This window comes from Odocoileus virginianus, chromosome 9 (assembly GCF_023699985.2).
Source record: "Odocoileus virginianus isolate 20LAN1187 ecotype Illinois chromosome 9, Ovbor_1.2, whole genome shotgun sequence".
Taxonomy (NCBI): Eukaryota; Metazoa; Chordata; class Mammalia; order Artiodactyla; family Cervidae; genus Odocoileus; species Odocoileus virginianus.
Window position 1 is genome coordinate 56,330,498 of NC_069682.1, and position 18,163 is coordinate 56,348,660.

General features: G+C 49.8%; 1 protein-coding gene across 1 annotated transcript; it reads right to left on the minus strand.

The window, feature by feature from the left end:
• Nucleotides 1-4,104: 4,104 nt before the first annotated feature.
• On the minus strand, nucleotides 4,105-16,875 carry TRIB3 (tribbles pseudokinase 3). The gene is made up of 4 exons (XM_020900849.2): nucleotides 16,640-16,875; nucleotides 12,825-13,115; nucleotides 8,786-9,078; nucleotides 4,105-6,740 (listed from the first exon to the last, which is right to left on the minus strand). Exons 2-4 carry the CDS (start codon nucleotides 13,113-13,115, stop codon nucleotides 6,254-6,256), a joined length of 1,071 nt encoding a protein of 356 aa, XP_020756508.2. The 5' UTR covers nucleotides 16,640-16,875; the 3' UTR covers nucleotides 4,105-6,253.
• Between the last annotated feature and the right edge of the window lie 1,288 nt (nucleotides 16,876-18,163).

The window sequence follows — 18,163 nt, forward strand, 5'->3', positions numbered from 1 at the left end:
AAATTTAATCTTCCAATATATGGTTCTTTGTGATTGATTTCTTCCATTTAGCATAATGTTCTTGAGGTTCATCCATGTTGTACTGCTGTTCTTTTGAAAGTAATCTGTTTTTTTTCCTTTTCCCTCTGACTGCTTTTAAGATCTCTGTCTTTGGTGTTGGGCATTTTCACTATGATGTGTCTGTGTGTAAAAACATATGGAGTCTCTTAAATCTGTGATTGATGTCTGCTTTCTATCTCACTAGTTCCCTCGTAGCCACATCTAATCTGTGGTTTAACCCATCTGTTGAATGTTTTATTTTGGTTATTGTATTTTTCATTTTAGAAGTTCAAATCCATTTAGGTTTTCAAATTCATTACATTACTTGATATAACTTCTTATGCTTTAGAAATAGTTTCAAGCTTGTTATAGATTTAAGTGCACTAAATATTTCTGTTATAGTATGTCTCTGATAGTATTGCTGTCTGAACTCTGAGTGTCTGTTTCTGCTGGTTTTCACTCCTGTTGGCTTGTTTTCTTCTTCTGAGACTGCTGGTTTCTTAGGTTCACGTTTCTTTCAGCCAGCACAAATTTGTACTGGAGGCAGATACATTTTTTTTCAGTGTTCTGGTCTTATCCTTGTTCCTTCAAGGGAAGCGTTGGCATTCATTTCGGACATCCCTCACCTCAGTGGGTAGACTCCGTGTATCATGCAAGCCTGGATTCAGTCCTATGTGTGCGTTAGTCGCTCAGTCGTGTCCAACTCTTTGTGACCCCATGAACTGTAGCCCACCAGTTTCCTCTGTCCATGAATTCTCCAGGCAAGAAACCTGGAGTGGGTTGCCATGCCCTTCTCCAGGGAAATCTTACTGAACCAAGGATCAAACTCTGGTCTCCTGCCTTAGCAGGCAGATTCTTTACCATCTGAGCCACCGGGTTAGTCAATAATAAACGTGAAGATCTCATAGCATTCCTATGAGTTAGGATTTCAGGAACAGCTTCTTAGGTGGTTTTAGTGCAAGGTCTCTCAAGAGTTATAGTTAAGATGTTGGCTGGGGCTTCAGTTATCTGAAAGCCTGACTGAGGCTGGAAGATTAAAGCCCACTCACAGACTTGGTTGGTGCTGGTTATTTCAGAATGTATAAGTTCCTTGTCACATGTATCTCTCCATAGGTTACTTGAGTGTCCTAGCAACATGGCATTTGGCTTTTCCTAGAATAGATGATCCAGAAGAGCAAGATAGAAGCCATAATATATTTTATGGTCTATCCTTAAAGTCACACTCTTTATTTTCAGTTTCCTATTATTTACTGTCAGCCCAGCTCAAGGTAGGATGGAATTATACAAACCCATGGATACCAGGTGCTACGGATCACTGAGGGCCATCTGGCTATCACATATCAAATGAGATAATGCGCGTAAAGCACTTAGAACCATGCTTGACATGTCATATGTGCTCAGTAAACATTGACCATGCCTAATATGTGTCTTGGCTCTGCTCTGGGCATGTAGGGCCTGCACGGCAACCACATTTACTCACAAACAGTTATTGAGCGGCTCTATGTGCCAGGTGCTGTTATTGGAGTCAGGGAGACAATTATAAACAAAGCAGATACTTAGACTTATGAAACCCCACACAAACAGATGAGAATGTCCTGCCAGGTGGTGCTAAGTGCTGTGAAGACCCACAAAATAGGGTGAGGGGAGAGGGCGCGAGGACGGAATAGGGCTACACTTCTTTCCCCAGAAAGCTGGTACAACTGAGGTGGTGGTTCAGATTTTGACCCAGTAAAGCTCCCCACATCTGTGAGTCCATCCTAGCATCACAGGCAGGTAGAATTTATGCCCAAGTTACACCCATTTTACAAACAGACAGAGAGGAGCTAACATGAGTTCTCTGAGTCCCCGAGGAGGCAGGCTTTCTCCAAACACAGGGGTTCTCCAACTGGGATGCTCAACAGCATCACCTATGGAGATTGTTATTATTATTATTATTATTTATATATTTATTTATCTTTGGCTGTGCGGGCTCTTTATTGCTACACGTGGGCTTTCTCTGTGACGAGTGGGGGCTACTTTTTGCAGGGAGGAAGCTATTCTTTGTGGTGCAGGGGCTTCTCATTACAGTGGCTTCTCCCGTCGCAGAGCATGGGCTCTAGGCACACAGGCTTCAGTAGTTGCAGCTCGAGGGCTCTAGAGAGCAGGCTTAGTAGTTGTGGCACAGGGGCTTAGTTGCCCCTGGGCATGTGGGACCTTCCCAGACCAGGGATTGAACCTGTGCCTCCTGCATTGGCAGGCAGATGCTTAACCACTGGACCACCAGTGAAGGAGCCAGCACCAAGAGCACATGGAGCAGGAATGACCCTCCCCAGCCAAGCCTCCCTGGAGCCAAGTGAGTGAGGCTGAGCCACCCTGTGGAGCTGTCCGCTCTCTGCAATTGCAGGAATGACCAGCATCACACTGACTGTCTGTTGACCCAGACAATCACGAACCAGGACGTTTGCGGAATTGTAAAGCAGCAAAGACTGATACAGCCTAGTTACTGGGGAAGAGAATTCTCCTTCCTTCTCTTGTAGCAAGTTTTTCTTATTCTTGGTAATTAACACTAACTGCCCAACAGACAAACTCCAAATTGTAGACTTAACACAGGAAGCTTCGTTTCTTGCTCAGTAAAATCCAGTGTGAATCCAGTGGTTCTCCTCTCAGTTCAGTTCAGTTCAGTTCAGTCACTCAGTCGTGTCCGACTCTCTGCGACCACATGGACTACAGCACACCAAGCCTCTCTGTCCATGCCAACTCCTGGAGTTTACTCAAATTCATGTCCATTGAGTCACTGATGCCATCCAACTATCTCATCTGCTGTCCTCCCCTTCTTCTCCCGCCTTCAATCTTTCCCAGCATCAGGGTCTTTTCCAATGAGTCAGTTCTTCGCATCAAGTGGCCAAAGTATTGGAGTTTCAGCTTCAGCATCAGTCCTTTCAATGAATATTCAGGACTGATTTCCTTTAGGATGGACTGGTTGGATCTCCTCTTTCTTACAGCTAAGGGAACACGAGACCTCAAGGTGGAAGGGAAAGACTGGTATGGAGGCCTACCAGCTCTCAATCGATTCAGCCTAGAAGTGACCACACTTATGTCACTTCTATACACACATTAGTGGTTAGAACTTGTCCCGTTGACTGAAAGGGAGGACAGGGCATGTAGGGGAGCATGGGACACAGTGGTGATGCCTGTCTTTGCCACAAAGAACATACCACAGATATAATTAACTTCTTCATTTGTGTGGTTACCTGTTTAATATCTGTCTCCTCTGTTGGACTGAAGTCCATGAGGGCAGGACCATGTTGCATCCATTGTAGGGTAGGGGCCTACCCTACAATTGGCATTAGGAATAGTAGTTTAATTGCTAGTTGAATGAATAACTGGGCAGGTCACGGTATGATCTTTTGTGTTTAGCTCCCAGTTGCAGAGAAAATCCCCAATTAAATGTCTAACAGTTCCTCCCTCCCAGTAACACACATGCATTACCCCTGATATTATAAATCTCTTACACAGTGATCATCCAAAGAATACAAACAGAACATGAAAGTCCCTACTAGTTACAGCCAGGGGTGTGGCTATGTGCATTGCTTGGCAAGAGAGGATTTACATTTTTATGTGATAGTTCTCATACAGCTGCCTCAGAGTGGACTTGGCAAAAGCTCCTGCTTCAAGGCAAAAACCAGGTGAGTTTTTCTCTGTTGTGTGGTTTTGGATGAATCTTCTGCTGTCTCTGAACCTCATTTTTCTTGTCAGTGAAATGACAAAAGCATTTGCCTCATAGGGTTGTTGTGAAATGGTGATGAGTCTCTGTGTAATATAGATAAAGACCTGCCATTTGGCAGCTCCCGTTTTATATGAACTATCCCCTCTTGCCCTTGCTACTTGGGCACAGCTTGTGATGGAGCTGGGGCAGGGTCTTTTGGAGGCTGAATGGAAGGGTAAAGGTTGGAGGCAGCTCCTTGAGACCCTAGATACAGCCGGGCCCTGTTCTGGGTGATGCTGGGTGCACAGAGAGGAGGCTGACTTGTCCCTGTCTGAGTCAGTTAGCATTTGCTGCGTAACAAAACACTAAAACTCAATGGCTTAAAACAATCATCATTTTATTTAGCCCATGATCCTGTGGGTCAGTTGGGGAAATTTTCTGGTCTGGGTCAACCTAACTGAACTCTGCATTTTCAGTCAGCTGGAGGGTCAACTTATGGCTGGGCTGTCTACGATAGCCTCCCTCACCTGTCTGCAGTTAGCAAGCTATTGAGGGAGCTTCCTCAGTTCTCTTCCTCTGCACTTTTCCCCACTCCTCCTCACTCTCAGAATTTGATTTTGTGCAGGTATCTTTCCCCCACCATCCCCACTCCCTATATGTAGCATGAGCCTCAGGGAAACTGCTGGAGAATTGACATGATAATTAACATAACTGCATTTCCCTTGCTGGTGATTGGTCAGGAGAAGGCACATGGCCCAGGTCTGGCCAATGAGGAATGTGGGCAAATCTGTTCAGAGTGCTCCTAGGAAAGTTTTCCTCATCCTGTGGAAAAGTTATAGAGAGAAACACCTAACTCTGACTGAGGACTTGTTATGCCAGGCACTGTTAATTCTAAGTGCTTTAAATAAAATAACCCATTCAACTTCCTTGGGTTAGGTACTGTTATCTCTCATTTTACAGATGAAGTCTCTGTGGTATAGAGTGGTTAAGAAACTTGCCAAGGGTCGAACAGCTAGTGAGTGTTGGAGCCAGGATTTAATTCCAGGCAGCCTGACTCCAGAGTAATGAGTTTTCAGGTGCCACCCTCCTCCTTCCTCTGGTCATGGGTCTGTCTTAGGTGATACCACAGATGGTTGTAGCCACTGTGCCAGCAGTTACCTGGGACAACAGAGCCAAGACAGAATGAACGTAGGGAGCCAGGGTCCTTCCTAACAGCTCCGTGGTGGTTTAGTTATCAAGTCGTGTCCGACTCTTGTGATACCCCATGGACTACAGCCCACCAGGCTCCTCTTTCCATGGGATTTTCCAGGCAAGAGTACTGGAGTAGGTTGCCATTTCCTTCTCCAGGGGATCTTCCTGACCCAGGGATCAAACCCAGTTCTCCTGTATTGCAGGCAGATTCTTTACCGACTGAGCCAGATGAATAAATGAGCCCTGAAGCCTATCCCCTCTCTGCCTGTTGACTTTCTGGTTCGTCTCCTTTCTTTCCACTTTGACTCAAGATTTCAGTGACTTGCAGTCAAACAGTACCCTGAGACATCGGAACATCCAGAAAGAACAGAGTAAATGAGAGAAGACCCACTGGGTCTCCTATTCTCACGAACCACTCAGAGATTGAGACACAAGGCCTCTGACCTTTCACCCTGAGGCTGGTTTCAGAGGTATGGAAAACTCAGAAGAGATGGGGAGGAGAAGATGGATGAAATATCCAAGAGAGATGACAGCATTTCATAATTCCTTTATGAGCCGCAAGATAAAAAATACACACTCATGGCATCTAAACTCATATTGTTAATGTAGGGCCCTGGACCTGAGACCTTCCAGGAGGCCAGGGGACAGAACTTGCCTGATCTTGGTGCTTGGTCCATGGAGGTGGACAGACCTGGACCCTCACTCCAAACTACTCTTTCAGTAAAATGAGGACCAGCCTCACGGTTTGCACTCCTGATCTTCCAGCCCAAATCCTTGGCTCAAGCCTGGATGGAGAAGCCCTTGGCCAAGAGGACAGAGCTGCTGGGAGCACAATTCCCAGCCTGGTCTGAGCTCTAGGGTCCTGAATCACAGGGGAGAGGCCTGGAGCCTTTGGCACAGGGGAGCTTCCATTCCCCTGAAAAGGCATGAGATACAAAGGCAGCTGGGTTGTTTGTGACAGGGACCGTCCCACGTCAGAGGTGCCTGGGCATCAGCACGAGTGGATGCCAGCCCCTGCACTGTGGGTGCTCAGTGTAGACACTGACTCATGGGCATGGAAAGTATTGTCTGCTCTGAGCAGGACTTTGTCTCTGTCGTCCACTGCTGTGTTCCCAGCATCCGGAACAGGGCGTGGCAGAGGGAGCTCCTGAGAAGGACTCGGTGGGGCACGAGCTCGTCTGCACAGGTGTGTGTGTCCAGCATGCTCTGCACACACCTCCTCCTCTCTTCTTCCCAGAAGGCACTTAAGGTTTGGCTCAGCTCAAAGAGGCAGAAGAGAGCTTAGAGATACCCCAGACTCAACCCGCTGTCTGCAGCTGAGAGTCCAGTCAGGTGACATCAGCCATAGAGACCCACATCTCTTTCTCCCTCCTCTGTTTCCTCCAGCCCCGGCCCTTCGGGGACCACCTGGTCAGCCTCACTGTGGCGGGACCGAGGTGGGGCTGCAGGGATGGCGTTCTCCCGCATCCAAGGGTGCAGCAGGATACCCGAGGCCGTGAGCCGCTCAGTTGGCTCCCTTCGGAGGAGACAGCGGACCAGGCAGCGGGCGGGGGCCGAGAGGCCCTCAGGCAGGGCAAAGGCGCCACGGCGGATCTTGCCAAAGAGCAGGGCAGGCTCTGAGTCCTGGAAGGGGTAGTGGCCGGCCAGCATGGTAAAGAGTGCCACACCCAGGCTCCAGACATCTGCCGCCTTGCCTGAGTAGGATGCCCGGGAACTGAGGATCTCGGGGCCCACGTAGGCTGGGCATGCGTGCTTGTCCCACAGGGAGTCGTCAGGCCCAGTCAGCACACAGGCATCTTCCAGGTTCTCCAGCACCAGTTTTGTCCTACACAGGCAGAGAGACAGGGAGTCAGCTAGTGGGACCCCCTCTTCTACCACCCCACACTGTCACCCTGCATGGCCCCCATTTCCCCAGTACCAGCTGACATTTGCCAGACATGAGTCAGTCCTGTGAGGCTGCTTGGCTGATCCCATTTTACAGATGAGGAAGTCTAGGCTCAGAGAGGTTTATTCATTTCTCAAGGTCACACAGCAATTAAATCTGAACTAGGACTCTGAGAGGAACACATTTTTCCAAGTCTCTGGGGTCAAATTCAGGTTCTACTTGTTAACTTGCAATTTGGCCTTGAGCGATGGCTTCACCTGCCTGAACCTTGACTTGGGGGCTGGGGAAGTGGGGCTGTGCTGAGGGGCTGAGGGCATTAAAACTCTCTGAAGCCAGATGCAAACTCGGGGTCTAGGCAGAAAGCAAAATGAGAAACAGGAAGTGGGGACTGTGCCAACTGTCTCAGCACAAACCTACAGTTAATATTTGGGAGTGTCCACTGCGTACCTCGCCCTGAGCTATCTATCACACCTCATTTCACCCTCATACAGCCTGTAAGGAAGATGCCATTTTGCAGGGGAGCAGGACTGAGACGGAACCTTGGTTCTCTCCTGCCCAGGGCCAGTGCTATAAGCTGCTCATGTGGTTCCCAGGGTGCCTCCATGGTACCCCTTTTCCACAAAATAACCCAGAAATCATATTTTATTTTATTTTATTTTTTTTCAGAAATCACATTTTAAAGGAAAAAAAAACAGGTTTTAAAAAGTTAGCAACCAATTTCAATTAAGAACACAAATGAGCGTGACCCATATTGGTGTATGGCAGAAACCAACACCATATTGTAATTATCCCTCAACTAAAAATAAAGAAAGAAAGAAAAAAAGGAAACAAGCAAAAATCAAAGCAAAACAAAAAACCTCACAAATGAACAGGTATGTGGTGCAAAGAAAAAAAAAGTGTGTGGACCAACCTGAGCAACTTCTGCTTTAGCTGACTCCCACAGAGTGCTCTAGATTACTTTAATAGTAAGCATAGCGCTGCTATTGCTCCTAATCTTATTCCTGTGGCACTACTTCCTGGGTGCTTGTCTGAAAATGCTGACCAGTCCTGTCAATCACTGCACTGGGGGTGGGTGGAGACGTTAGCATTATTGGCCCATTTTATAAATAACGAAGTCAAGGTTCAGGCAGATGAAGCCATTGCTCAAGGCCAAACTACAGGTTAAAGAAGTAGAGCCAGAATTTGACCCCAGGATGATTCCATTATCTGTCATTTACTGATGGTGCTTCTCAAACTATTGCCTTGAAAAGGGAAGAAAGCACTTTTCTCACTTCCGGGAGGTCTGGGGGTGTTGTACTCACCCTAAGCTTGAAATTATTTGAAAAGCTTAAAAATCATTATAAAATTTGCATTCTACTTCTTACTTAAAGCATGGTCATTGTAGTATAAAAGGTAAAAGGAAATACCAGCTTTAAAAGGAAAAACCACCTTCAGGTACTTCCCTGGTGGTCTAGTGGCTAAGACTCATTGCTCCCAATGCAGGGGGCCCAGAGTTCAATCCCTGATCAAGGAACTAGATCGCACATGTTGCAACTAAGACTCGGTGCAGCCAGATAAATAAAAAATTTTTTAAAAAGAAAAGAAAACCACCCTTAGACAAATATCATAAGAGTAACTGCTATAGAATGGATGGCAGGTGAAATTACTGGGCAAAAGTTTGAGCAGAAACAGGATATTCACACATAAAGCCTTAAAAACCCTCAAGGTTTTTAATGACAAATTAATGACAAAGAATTACCCAAGGTACACAAAGGGTAAATTAGGAGCCTTCCAGTGGACAGCTTGGCAGAAGCCCCTGTAACCAAAGACCGAGGTTAACATCACAGTAGTTCCCTTCAACAGCCTGAATCTCCTGATAGAACCGGCTGAGAAGGCCCCAGGGCTTCTGTGGTATTCTTGCCAAAAAAATGCATCACCTCAATCTAAGCATGACCAGAGCATCAGTCAAGGCCACACCGAGGGGCCTCCTCGGCTGCCACACTCACCTCTCTGGGTTGGTGAAGACGAAGCGCCGTAGCTTGAGGTCGCGGAGGACCAGCCCATGCTGGTGGCAGTGCGCCAGGGCAGCGGCCATCTGGCAGAAGAGCGCGGCGGCCTCGGGCTCCGGGAGGCGACGCCGGCGGCGCACCAGGCTGTGCATGTCCCCATGTGGCCGCGGGAAGAAGGCGTAGAGGTGCTGCGTGCCGGCCAGGACCTCCACCGGCCGGGCCACGTGGCCGTGATGGGGCAGCCTCCAGTAGGGCTCCAGCACCGCCAGGCTCTTGCAGGCCGGGTACACCTGTGGGCAGAGCATGGTGTGACCATGGGTGGGGACTCCAGGGGGCAGGTGGCAGGGGCTGGCGGCAGGGGCCGGCCGTGCAGCAGGTCACAGCCAATCCTTTAGGCACTGCTGTGGGCTGGGCCCTGTGCCCAGCGCTTCCACTGCATGTTACTCAATACTGACCAAGCTGAGGGCTGGCAAGCAGCAAGGTGCACAGCTGGGATTTCAATCCCTATTCTCCATCATCTGTGCTCTTAGCTACCAGCTCATGTGCTCTTAAACTTGAGATACTTCAAAAATATCAGGTAACCAGAACAAAAGTAACTAAATCAAGAGGAATCCGGAAGAGTAGACAATACAGAAGTAACCTATGGTCGTCATCACCCATCATGGCTACCATTCTCTAGCATTCACTGCCCACCACCCTTTCTTTCATTCCACCAGCAGGCATTGAATGCCCACCTGTGCCAGCCACTGGGACTATAACTTAACCGACCGCCATGGTCCCTGCCCTCCTGGTGCTCACAGTCCAATACATGAGACAGTTTTACTGAATACTTACTTAAAAAACTAAATAATACTTAAAAAACTAAATACTTACAAATTCTGATGACCATTGCAAAGGAATGCTGGAATAAAAAATATTTTGGCAAGAGACACCTATTTTAGAAACTATAGTCCAGAAGGGACTCTGAGGAAGTGACCTGAATGATTGAGATGCCCAAGGAGTAAGCTTTCCAGGTAGGAGGCACAGGCAGTGCAAAGGCCCTGAGGTAGGAAAGAAACTGCGCTGCTCTAGAAACCCAGCCAAAGCTCAGTATGGCTGGAATGGGAGGGAAGGTGGGGCCTATGGTGAGTGTGGTGAGGTTGTAGGGAAAGATGCTAGGGGTTTATGGACATTAGATGGAAGCCATGCCATAGTCCTGAAAGGATCAGAGGATGGTGACTTGGAAGCCACATGGCTCATCACTGGCAGAGCAGTCTATGCACTTTGGTTTATCTGCCTTTAAACCCTTTGCTTGTAAAAAATAAAAATAAAAAAATTAACCCTTTGCTTGTCATTTTGTCTAGGACATATAGCCAATAAAAATAAATAAAGCATATACACATTTAATCCATGAAAAGACGTAAGTACATGTCTTAAAGCAATTGGGGTTGCTTGGAGGAAATAATCCACAAACGGAGACTTTTTTTAAAAGTCAGGGCAAGTGCATCCCTGCCTCTGAGCATTTACACTTGCTTTTCCTGCAGCCTGAGCATTCTCTTCTAGATACCCACAGGGCTGGCTCCCTCAGTTCAAGACACTATTCAGGTCACCTCCTCCGAGGTGGACTTCCCACCTAAGATCACCTGTACCTTCTCCCCTCCCCACTCCCCTCTCTCCCAGCTCCTAGTTTTTCTCCATAGCAGTTAAGATCACCTGATATATATGTTACTCATTCACCTGCAGCATGAACTGTGCAGACACAGCTTGGCCCACTTTTTAGCTATGGCGTGGTGCATACTGCATGATGCATGGAGTATACAAGTGCTCACTGAGAGTTTGTTGAATTAATGAATAAGGCAATAGTCTAGAAAGATGGGATGTTGATTTTTCTACATGCCGACCAGAAAAGCCTAGGCAATGTGGAAACAGCAGGTCAGTCCCACAGTCCCTACACGCTGGGTGTAGGAACAGGCACTCCCAGTAGATTGCCCGAAATGTTCCTGAATATCTGGGGTCATGTGAAAGCACAGGGGTTCTGACTCCAGCTTGCCATGGTCATTCCTTTCAGTATGGACTTCCCTCCGTAGGGGGACCAGAAAAAACCTGTGATGCTGCAGTAAGGGGAGCCAGAGTTCAAGGGTTCCCTAGAACACCTGGGGTGGACCTAGGAACCTGAATCAAGCAGCCAGAGCCCAGGTAAAGCTGGTGTCTGATGTCCAGATGTGGCCCTGCCCACTGCACCCCCATGAGCAGGAAGTGGAGCCACTGCTGCTACTTTCCCCTCATCCCCCGGCCAGCTGGATGGAGGCTTCAGTCCCCCTGGCTCTCTGTGCCTTCCCAAGGGGACCCAGCCCCCTTCTACCCTTCCCTGTGTACCTGGGTCTCCCCTATCCTCCTTACCTCTGCCCACCAGAGCAAACCTGTCCTGCTTGTATCTGAACCACCTGTCCTAGCATGGGGTCCAAGGCTCTGGGTTCAACCTGCCTTGGCCCAATTTCAGCTCTGACACCTCCTGGCTTTGTGAGGTGGCAAGTAACCCCAGGGCTTCCTGGGTGGCTCAGTCAGTAAAGAATCTGCCTGCAATGCAGGAGACCTGGGTTTGATCCCTGGGTTGGGAAGATCCCCTGTGGGAGGGAATGGCTACCCGCTCCAGTATTCTTGCCTGGAGAATTCCATGGACAGAGGAGCCTGGTGAGTTATAGTCTAAGAGGTCGCAAAAAGTCAGACACAACTGAGTGACTAACACGTTCACTTTCGAGTAACCACAGCTTTCTGAGCCTCAGAACCTGTCCTCTCTCTATTGAATGGGCCCAATAATAGTAACTACCTCATAGATTGTGTGAATATTAGAAAGGATGCAAAAAAAAAAAAAAAATAGAAAGGATGCAGACGGCACAATCAATATAGTACTTTGTCCACAGTAGATACCTACGATTATGCTTTCTCAGGGCCTTCCCTGGTGGCTCAGTGGAAAAGAATCTGCCTGCCAGTGCAGGAGATGCAGGTTTGACCCCTGGGTTGGGAAGATACCCTGGAGAAGGAAATGGAAACCCACTCCAGTATTCTTTCCTGGGAAATCCCCTGGACAGAGGAGACTGGCAGGCTACAGCCCATGGCGTTGCAAAAGAATTGGACATGACTTAACAACTAAACAACAACAACAAATGCTTTCTCATCTCTGTCCTTGTGGGCTGAGACCTGGCAGTGTCCTGTAAGGATCACGTGTCTCTGCCTATCGCCTGAATTCTGTCAAGAACTCTGATTTCTGTCAGGAACCCTGGACCTTGCCCTAGAATCCAGGTCTGATGCCATGTGGCTTCATGCATGGCCCTTCTCTCATGACCTCAGTTTTTCCATCTATAAAATGGTCACGAGTAGGCCCAATGACCTCCATGGTCCCAGGAGTTCTAATGTCTACCATATCTCATCCTTCCCTGGTACAAATACCTTCAGTGGCTCCCCTAGCTTCAGAAGCCTAGCGGGGCTTCTTCCTAATGCTTTCACAATCCACGGCTGCTAGCTCTCATCTGCCAGCCCTGTCTGCATCCCTTTCCCACTCTGGTCATAATGAAGTCCTTTTCATTCTCTGAAGTACCATGTTCACTCCTCTTGGCCTCTGACAGCTGTTTCTCCTTCCTGGAACCCCCTCCTCCCACTTCTCCCTGGCTGACTCCTCCTTAGCCTTTTCTGACTCTGCCTTTTAATATAATAGAGGTTTCTCTGTGCACTTCTGGCCCCTAAGCCTCACCCCAGCAATCATACTATACACTATGTACATATACACTATATGTATATATACACATATATATATATACACACACACATATATATATACACTATTTATCACACTATACAGCCTAAGCTCTGTATTCCCCCAGGGCTGGGACCATCTGGTTTACCTTTCTGGTTTCAGCTCGGCCTAGGTATTCACTGGCTGCTTCCCCAGTAAACACAGAACTAAATTAACATAAGGGCCCCTCAGCCCTGGCAATTCTTTGGAGCCAAAGCCTTTCCCAGCCCCAGTGATGCTCATGGAGATGGCCTCTGGGACATGTACCTTGCAGATGTACTCTGTGCCTGTGGGACAGTGCAGAGCGCGATAGGTACGGCTCCCCTCCTCGGGTTCCAGGAGAACATAGGGTCCAAGCCTGGAGGCAGTGGTCACATCCGGAGTGTGAACAGGAGCAGGCTGTGGGTTCAGCGTCAGTGGGCAGGAGGGTAGCCTGGGCTGGGGCCCACTTCGAGCTTGTTTCTGGCTGGGACACTCAGTGTCTAGGTCATCATCCAGCTCCAACCGCTTCTTCCTGGAGGGGGCACTTGCTGGAACAGCCAGAGGGCTGGCTCGCATCTATAAAGAAGTGGAGAAAGGCACTGAAGTCAGGCTACTTGATGGCTCCTCTCTTCCTCTGCTGGTGGGAGGCTACACTGGCACAGCCTTTATGAAGGGTGACTTGGCAGTGTGTATTAAATGAACAAACGCATATATCCTTGACTCAGTGACCCACTTCTGAGAATTTATCTTCCAAATAAAATGTTCACCAAAAAAATGAAGTACGTGAAAGGCTGCTCATCAGTGTCTTGTGTCTAACAGCAAAAAGTAGGAAATTCTCCCAAACATCGAGCAGTTGGAAGTCGGTCAAACCATCATGATACAGCCACATAGTGGAATACTATACAGCTCTGAAAAATGATGAAGAACTCTCTATATATTGATGCAGTGGGGCAAGTACAAAGTTATTCCTACAGTCCATATGATAGAATCAATTAAACATCCATTGTTAGGACTGGTTAAATACATTATATTTCACCATATATAAAATAGTTGTAGCCATTTAAGAGATTGAGGAAATCCTTTATGTGCTAATTGGAAAAGTCTCCAGAGTTAACTGTTAAGTGAAAAAAAAAAAGTACAGAGGACAGATGGACTTGATGGTTGGTGAGAAAAGGAAGAAAGACTTTGTACTGTACCTGTTGAGTGCTGTCGCACAGGCAGTTATTACCTCTGAAAGGGAGGGAAGAATGGGAGGAGGGAGAGGAGGAGAAAGGATGATGAAGGATGATGCATGAATGATGTATATACTGAATGTACACATGAATGGATGTTTCTGGAATGACTAAACATTGTCAAGTGAACAGAGCTAGCTGCTGAAAAATTTATATGAAATGATCTCATTTATTTAAAAAATCCCACAAGTGTGTAATATGATATATGTGAAAGCGAAAGTGTTAGTAGCTCAGTTATGCCTGACTCTTTGTGACCCCATGGACTGTGTAGCCCTCTAGGCTCCTCTGTCCATGGAATTCTCCAGGCAATAACACTGGAGTGGATAGCCATTCCCTTCTCCAGGGGATCTTCCCAAGCCAGGGTTGAATCTGGGTCTCCTGCATTGCACACAGGTTCTTTACCAGCTGAGCCATCAGAGAAGCCCTGTTTGTATACACAGGTGTGTATCCACAGCAGCTTCTGGCCTTCTGGGAGACTCCAGGAGTGGAAGGGACTCAGTAGGGAGGCAAGGGAATGTTCGATTTCAGTATTTTAAAATAAAGATTCTACATTTATTTAGTGCTTGGGTACTTCAAAACAGATGGAGTTTATTTCTTTTCTCAAATGTGAACTTTGTCTGCAATCAACTGATGGCCCAAGAGCTACCAGAATCACAGGATCTACGTGCGGAATTAGTCCACCAGCCAGCTCAGTTTTACCGTCAGGTGAGCATGAGGCAGGGAGGCAAGGTCGCTGGAAGCCCCAGGATTCACTTACTCAACTGCAGAGGAAGCACCTCTCCCCGCCCCGCCCCCACACAGCTGTGTCAGTGTGTGTGTGTGGTGCGTGGAGGAGAGGGCGATGGCATGTCAGGGCAGAAAGGTTCTCTCCAGGACCCGTCTGCCCACCCATCCAGGCTCCAGGGGAGGAACAAGGAGCCCAGGAATGAGGTGTTAGAGGACAATGGACTGCAGCCAGGTAAAGACCTTCCCAACAGTCCCAGGCAGGATTAGAGGGAACATCACTCAGAGACAGTTCTCAGGCTGATGCCCACCTCTCCAGTCGTGCTGCTCCCAAATGCATGGGCTGCCTTGGCAGGGAAGGAGCCATCATCTTGAATGAAAAGCCGTAATCCCGTTTTGGTGAGAATGCAGTAGGGGGTGGCTGTCATCATATATTCCCTGGATCTCAACCTGTCTCTGACCCTTCCTGGCTGGATAGCCCTAGGCAAGTTCTTCAGACTTTCTGTACCTCATCTGTAAAGTGGAAACAGGATGCAAAGCCCATAGGATTTTGTGATGATGAAATGAAAATACAAATAAATTAACACGGCCCTGTTGCAGGGTGGGTGTCAGGAAAACGGTCACTACCATTGGCTCATTATTATTATTATTCACAGCTGAAGATGCTGAAGTGCTACCTTTGGGAGTCTCAGAAACTTCCCCAGGGATGAGGCTAGGATAACACTCTTTACTGCACTGGTTATTCCAAGAGTAAAGCAAGATGATCCCTGGGTATGTAGATGCCTTGTGTCCTGCAAAGCGAGACTCCCTGGAGTGACTCTCCCCTGGCTACATCAGTACCCCAGGCTGCTCTGGCCTTATCCAGGGCTCGGAGCCTGGTCCTGCTTGGGATGAGCTCCAGTGGACAGACGGGGTAACTGAGTTTATAGATGAATACAGGAATTTGCAGGCCACAGGGCAAGATTAGAATCTCTGCAGTAGGATGGAGGCAGCCCCTAGTCTCTACCTCTTGCCGGTCCCTATCCCTCCCAGGGGAATAGGGTGGGTCACACCCAACACACATGTTCACTTAACCCAGGGCAGGCAGGTGTACAAGCGCCCCTCCCAAACACAGTCGTCCAAACCGGCCCCCATGGCACACGGGCAGGGCAGAAAGGGGCATCCGTGTCCTTAAGTGACACACAACTGGCCCTCCACCCGCAAGGGTGCAGGCACACTCACCGAGAGCTCTCCCAACTATACTCACGACTGCAGGACGGATACCAACAAGGCCACACGTCCAGTCTGTACCCCCCCACCCCCCCAAGTTCCCACGGAGAAGGCAGTGGGCGGACTCGCCCCACCCTCAGCAGCTGGGCTCCTCCCGTGGGAGCGGAAGCGGCGGGGCTGCAGGAGTACCGCTCGGTCCCCGCCCCCGACCCCCAGCAGAAGGTTGAGCGGAAACCGAGGGGCTGCTAGAGGACTGGGAGGGGACAGGCAAAGGGAAGGAGGCTGGGCCCTGGGGCTGAGATAAGCGGCCTTGCCCGCACACCCCAGAATCAACAGGTACAACACACATCATTGGCAGAAACAGAATACGCGCGCATCCTACAGCTGGCGAACCGGTGGTCATCAGGCCCCGCACATCTGTGCGCGCGCGCAGCGTCCAGGCCGCCCTTGACCCCGCACCCGCCCCGCCCACAGGCACCCCAGTGGGTCCCGGCAAGGCCAGTACCTGCCGCCCAGTGCCCAGGCCTCCGCACGGTCCTCGGACATACGGCCCCACCCGGAATCCACCGGCCCACGCGGACTCCAGCAAATCCTCACGAACACATCTCACAGGCACCCGGGACCACCTGACTCCCAGGGACCCCACAGACCTCCCCGCACCCAACCACGGACCTCTCCGGACCCGCCCCACGCTCAGACAGACTCGGACGGCGCACACCCTCCTCCCCCGGACACGCCTCCCCGCCCAGCGGGGATCCACCGTCCCGCAGCCCGATCGGCCACACTCGGCCACACCGCGCCCTGCGGAGCCGCGTCACCCAGCGGGAACACTCAGCCAACATCGCTCCCCGGACGGCGGGCTTCCTTAAAAGTGTGTGTCACTCGCGGCAACTTCAGCCGCCCCTCCTGCCCGCCCCTCCCGCCCCTACCGAGTACCTTGCCCTAGCACGCGGCGGGGTCCTGGCGCAGAAAGAGCTCAGGGTCGCCTGGCACTCCTCGGTGGCCCACGCTACTCCGCCGCCGCCGAGCTCGGCTCCGGGTGCGGCTCTGGCCTCGGTCCCCAGCGGCCGGACGTGTGCGGAGCCGCCGCCGCTTCCGCTGCGAGTGTCTCGGGAGCGCGGAGAGCAGGGCTCCAGCTCTGGCCCGGGTGATGTAAACCTGAGTTAATCAGCCACCGCCTGATGCCCTCAGGCCGGGGATTGCACCATTCCCCCCCCAGCCCCGCCCCCTTCCCCTCCCCCCCCCCGCCCCCCAGCCCGTCACCTCCAAGCGCGCCCCGCCCCTCCCGTGCGAACAACTAGCTGTCCCGGAACCCCTCCCTCTGGCCCTCTAGGGGTGTTTTGCCTCCCCCCTCCCCCGACCCCTCCCGCACAGCGGCCGAAGATTGAAAGCGATGCCAGAGGCTGGCTCTCCCGATCACCTTGGAAAAAGTATTCTGCTTTTCTGAGTCTCAGTTTTCCCATCTGTGAAATGGAAGGAAAAACACCCTTTCTCAGGATGGGTGGAGGATAAAAAAACAAACCCTAACAGTTCCCTGGGTACTCCGCTGGTAATAAAGCACTTTCCCACCAGTGCTTTATTGAACGTTTTAGGAGAACCCTGGGCTGGCAGGAAGCTCCATTCTCCCCATTCTACCAAGGGGCAGCCTGAGGCCCAACTATGAGAAAATAACCCAGGAGCTTTGCAAAGACCACAGACTTAGGGGCTGACTCCAGACTCAACAGGACCATTGTGGTGCCCTGGAGAGGCCTGGGGTCCAGTGGCCTTCACAGCACTCACTTGATGCAGGCAGTGTAGCCTGGAAGTTAAGAGGAAGTACCCTGGAATTTGATGTTTTCAAACTGTGGTGTTGGAGAAGACTCTTGAGAGTCCCTTGGACTGCAAAGAGATCAAACCAGTCCCTCCTAAAGGAAATCAACCCTGACTATTCATTGGAAGGTCAGATGCTGAAGCTCCAATACTTTCGCCACCTGGTGTGAAGAGCCAACTCATTGGAAAAGACCCTGATGCTGGGTAAGATTGAGGACAGGAGGAGAAGGGGACAACAGAGGATGAGGTGGTTGGATGGCACCACCAATTCAATGGACATGAGTTGGAGCAAACTCTGGGAGATGGTCAAGGACAGAGAAGCCTGGCATACTGTAGTCCATGGGGTCGCAAAGAGTCAGATACAACTGAGCGACTGAACAACAGGAAAACCCTGGAACCAGTCTGCGTAAGTGTACCCAGACCCTAACTCTGCCAAACCCACTGTGCTACATCAGGAAATGGGTTAAATAAGTTAACACATGTCAAATACTTTGTACTCTGTGGCACATAATCCTGCTGCTGCTGTTCAGTCGCTAAGTCGTGTCTGACTCTTTTGCTATCCCAAGGACTGTAGCCCACCAGGCTCCTCTGTCCATGGGATTTCTCCGGCCAAGAATACTGGAATGGGTTGCCAGTTTCTTCTCCAGGGGA

Bases quoted from the DNA above. Each gene is read 5' to 3' on its own strand.
- TRIB3 (XM_020900849.2), bottom strand. From the start codon at position 13,115: ATGCGAGCCAGCCCTCTGGCTGTTCCAGCAAGTGCCCCCTCCAGGAAG. The intron at 9,079-12,824 runs GTACATGTCCCA...CTCTGCCCACAG, and splicing joins GCACAGAGTACATCTGCAAG to GTGTACCCGGCCTGCAAGAG. The intron at 6,741-8,785 runs GTGAGTGTGGCA...CTGCCTGTGTAG, and splicing joins GTCTTCACCAACCCAGAGAG to GACAAAACTGGTGCTGGAGA.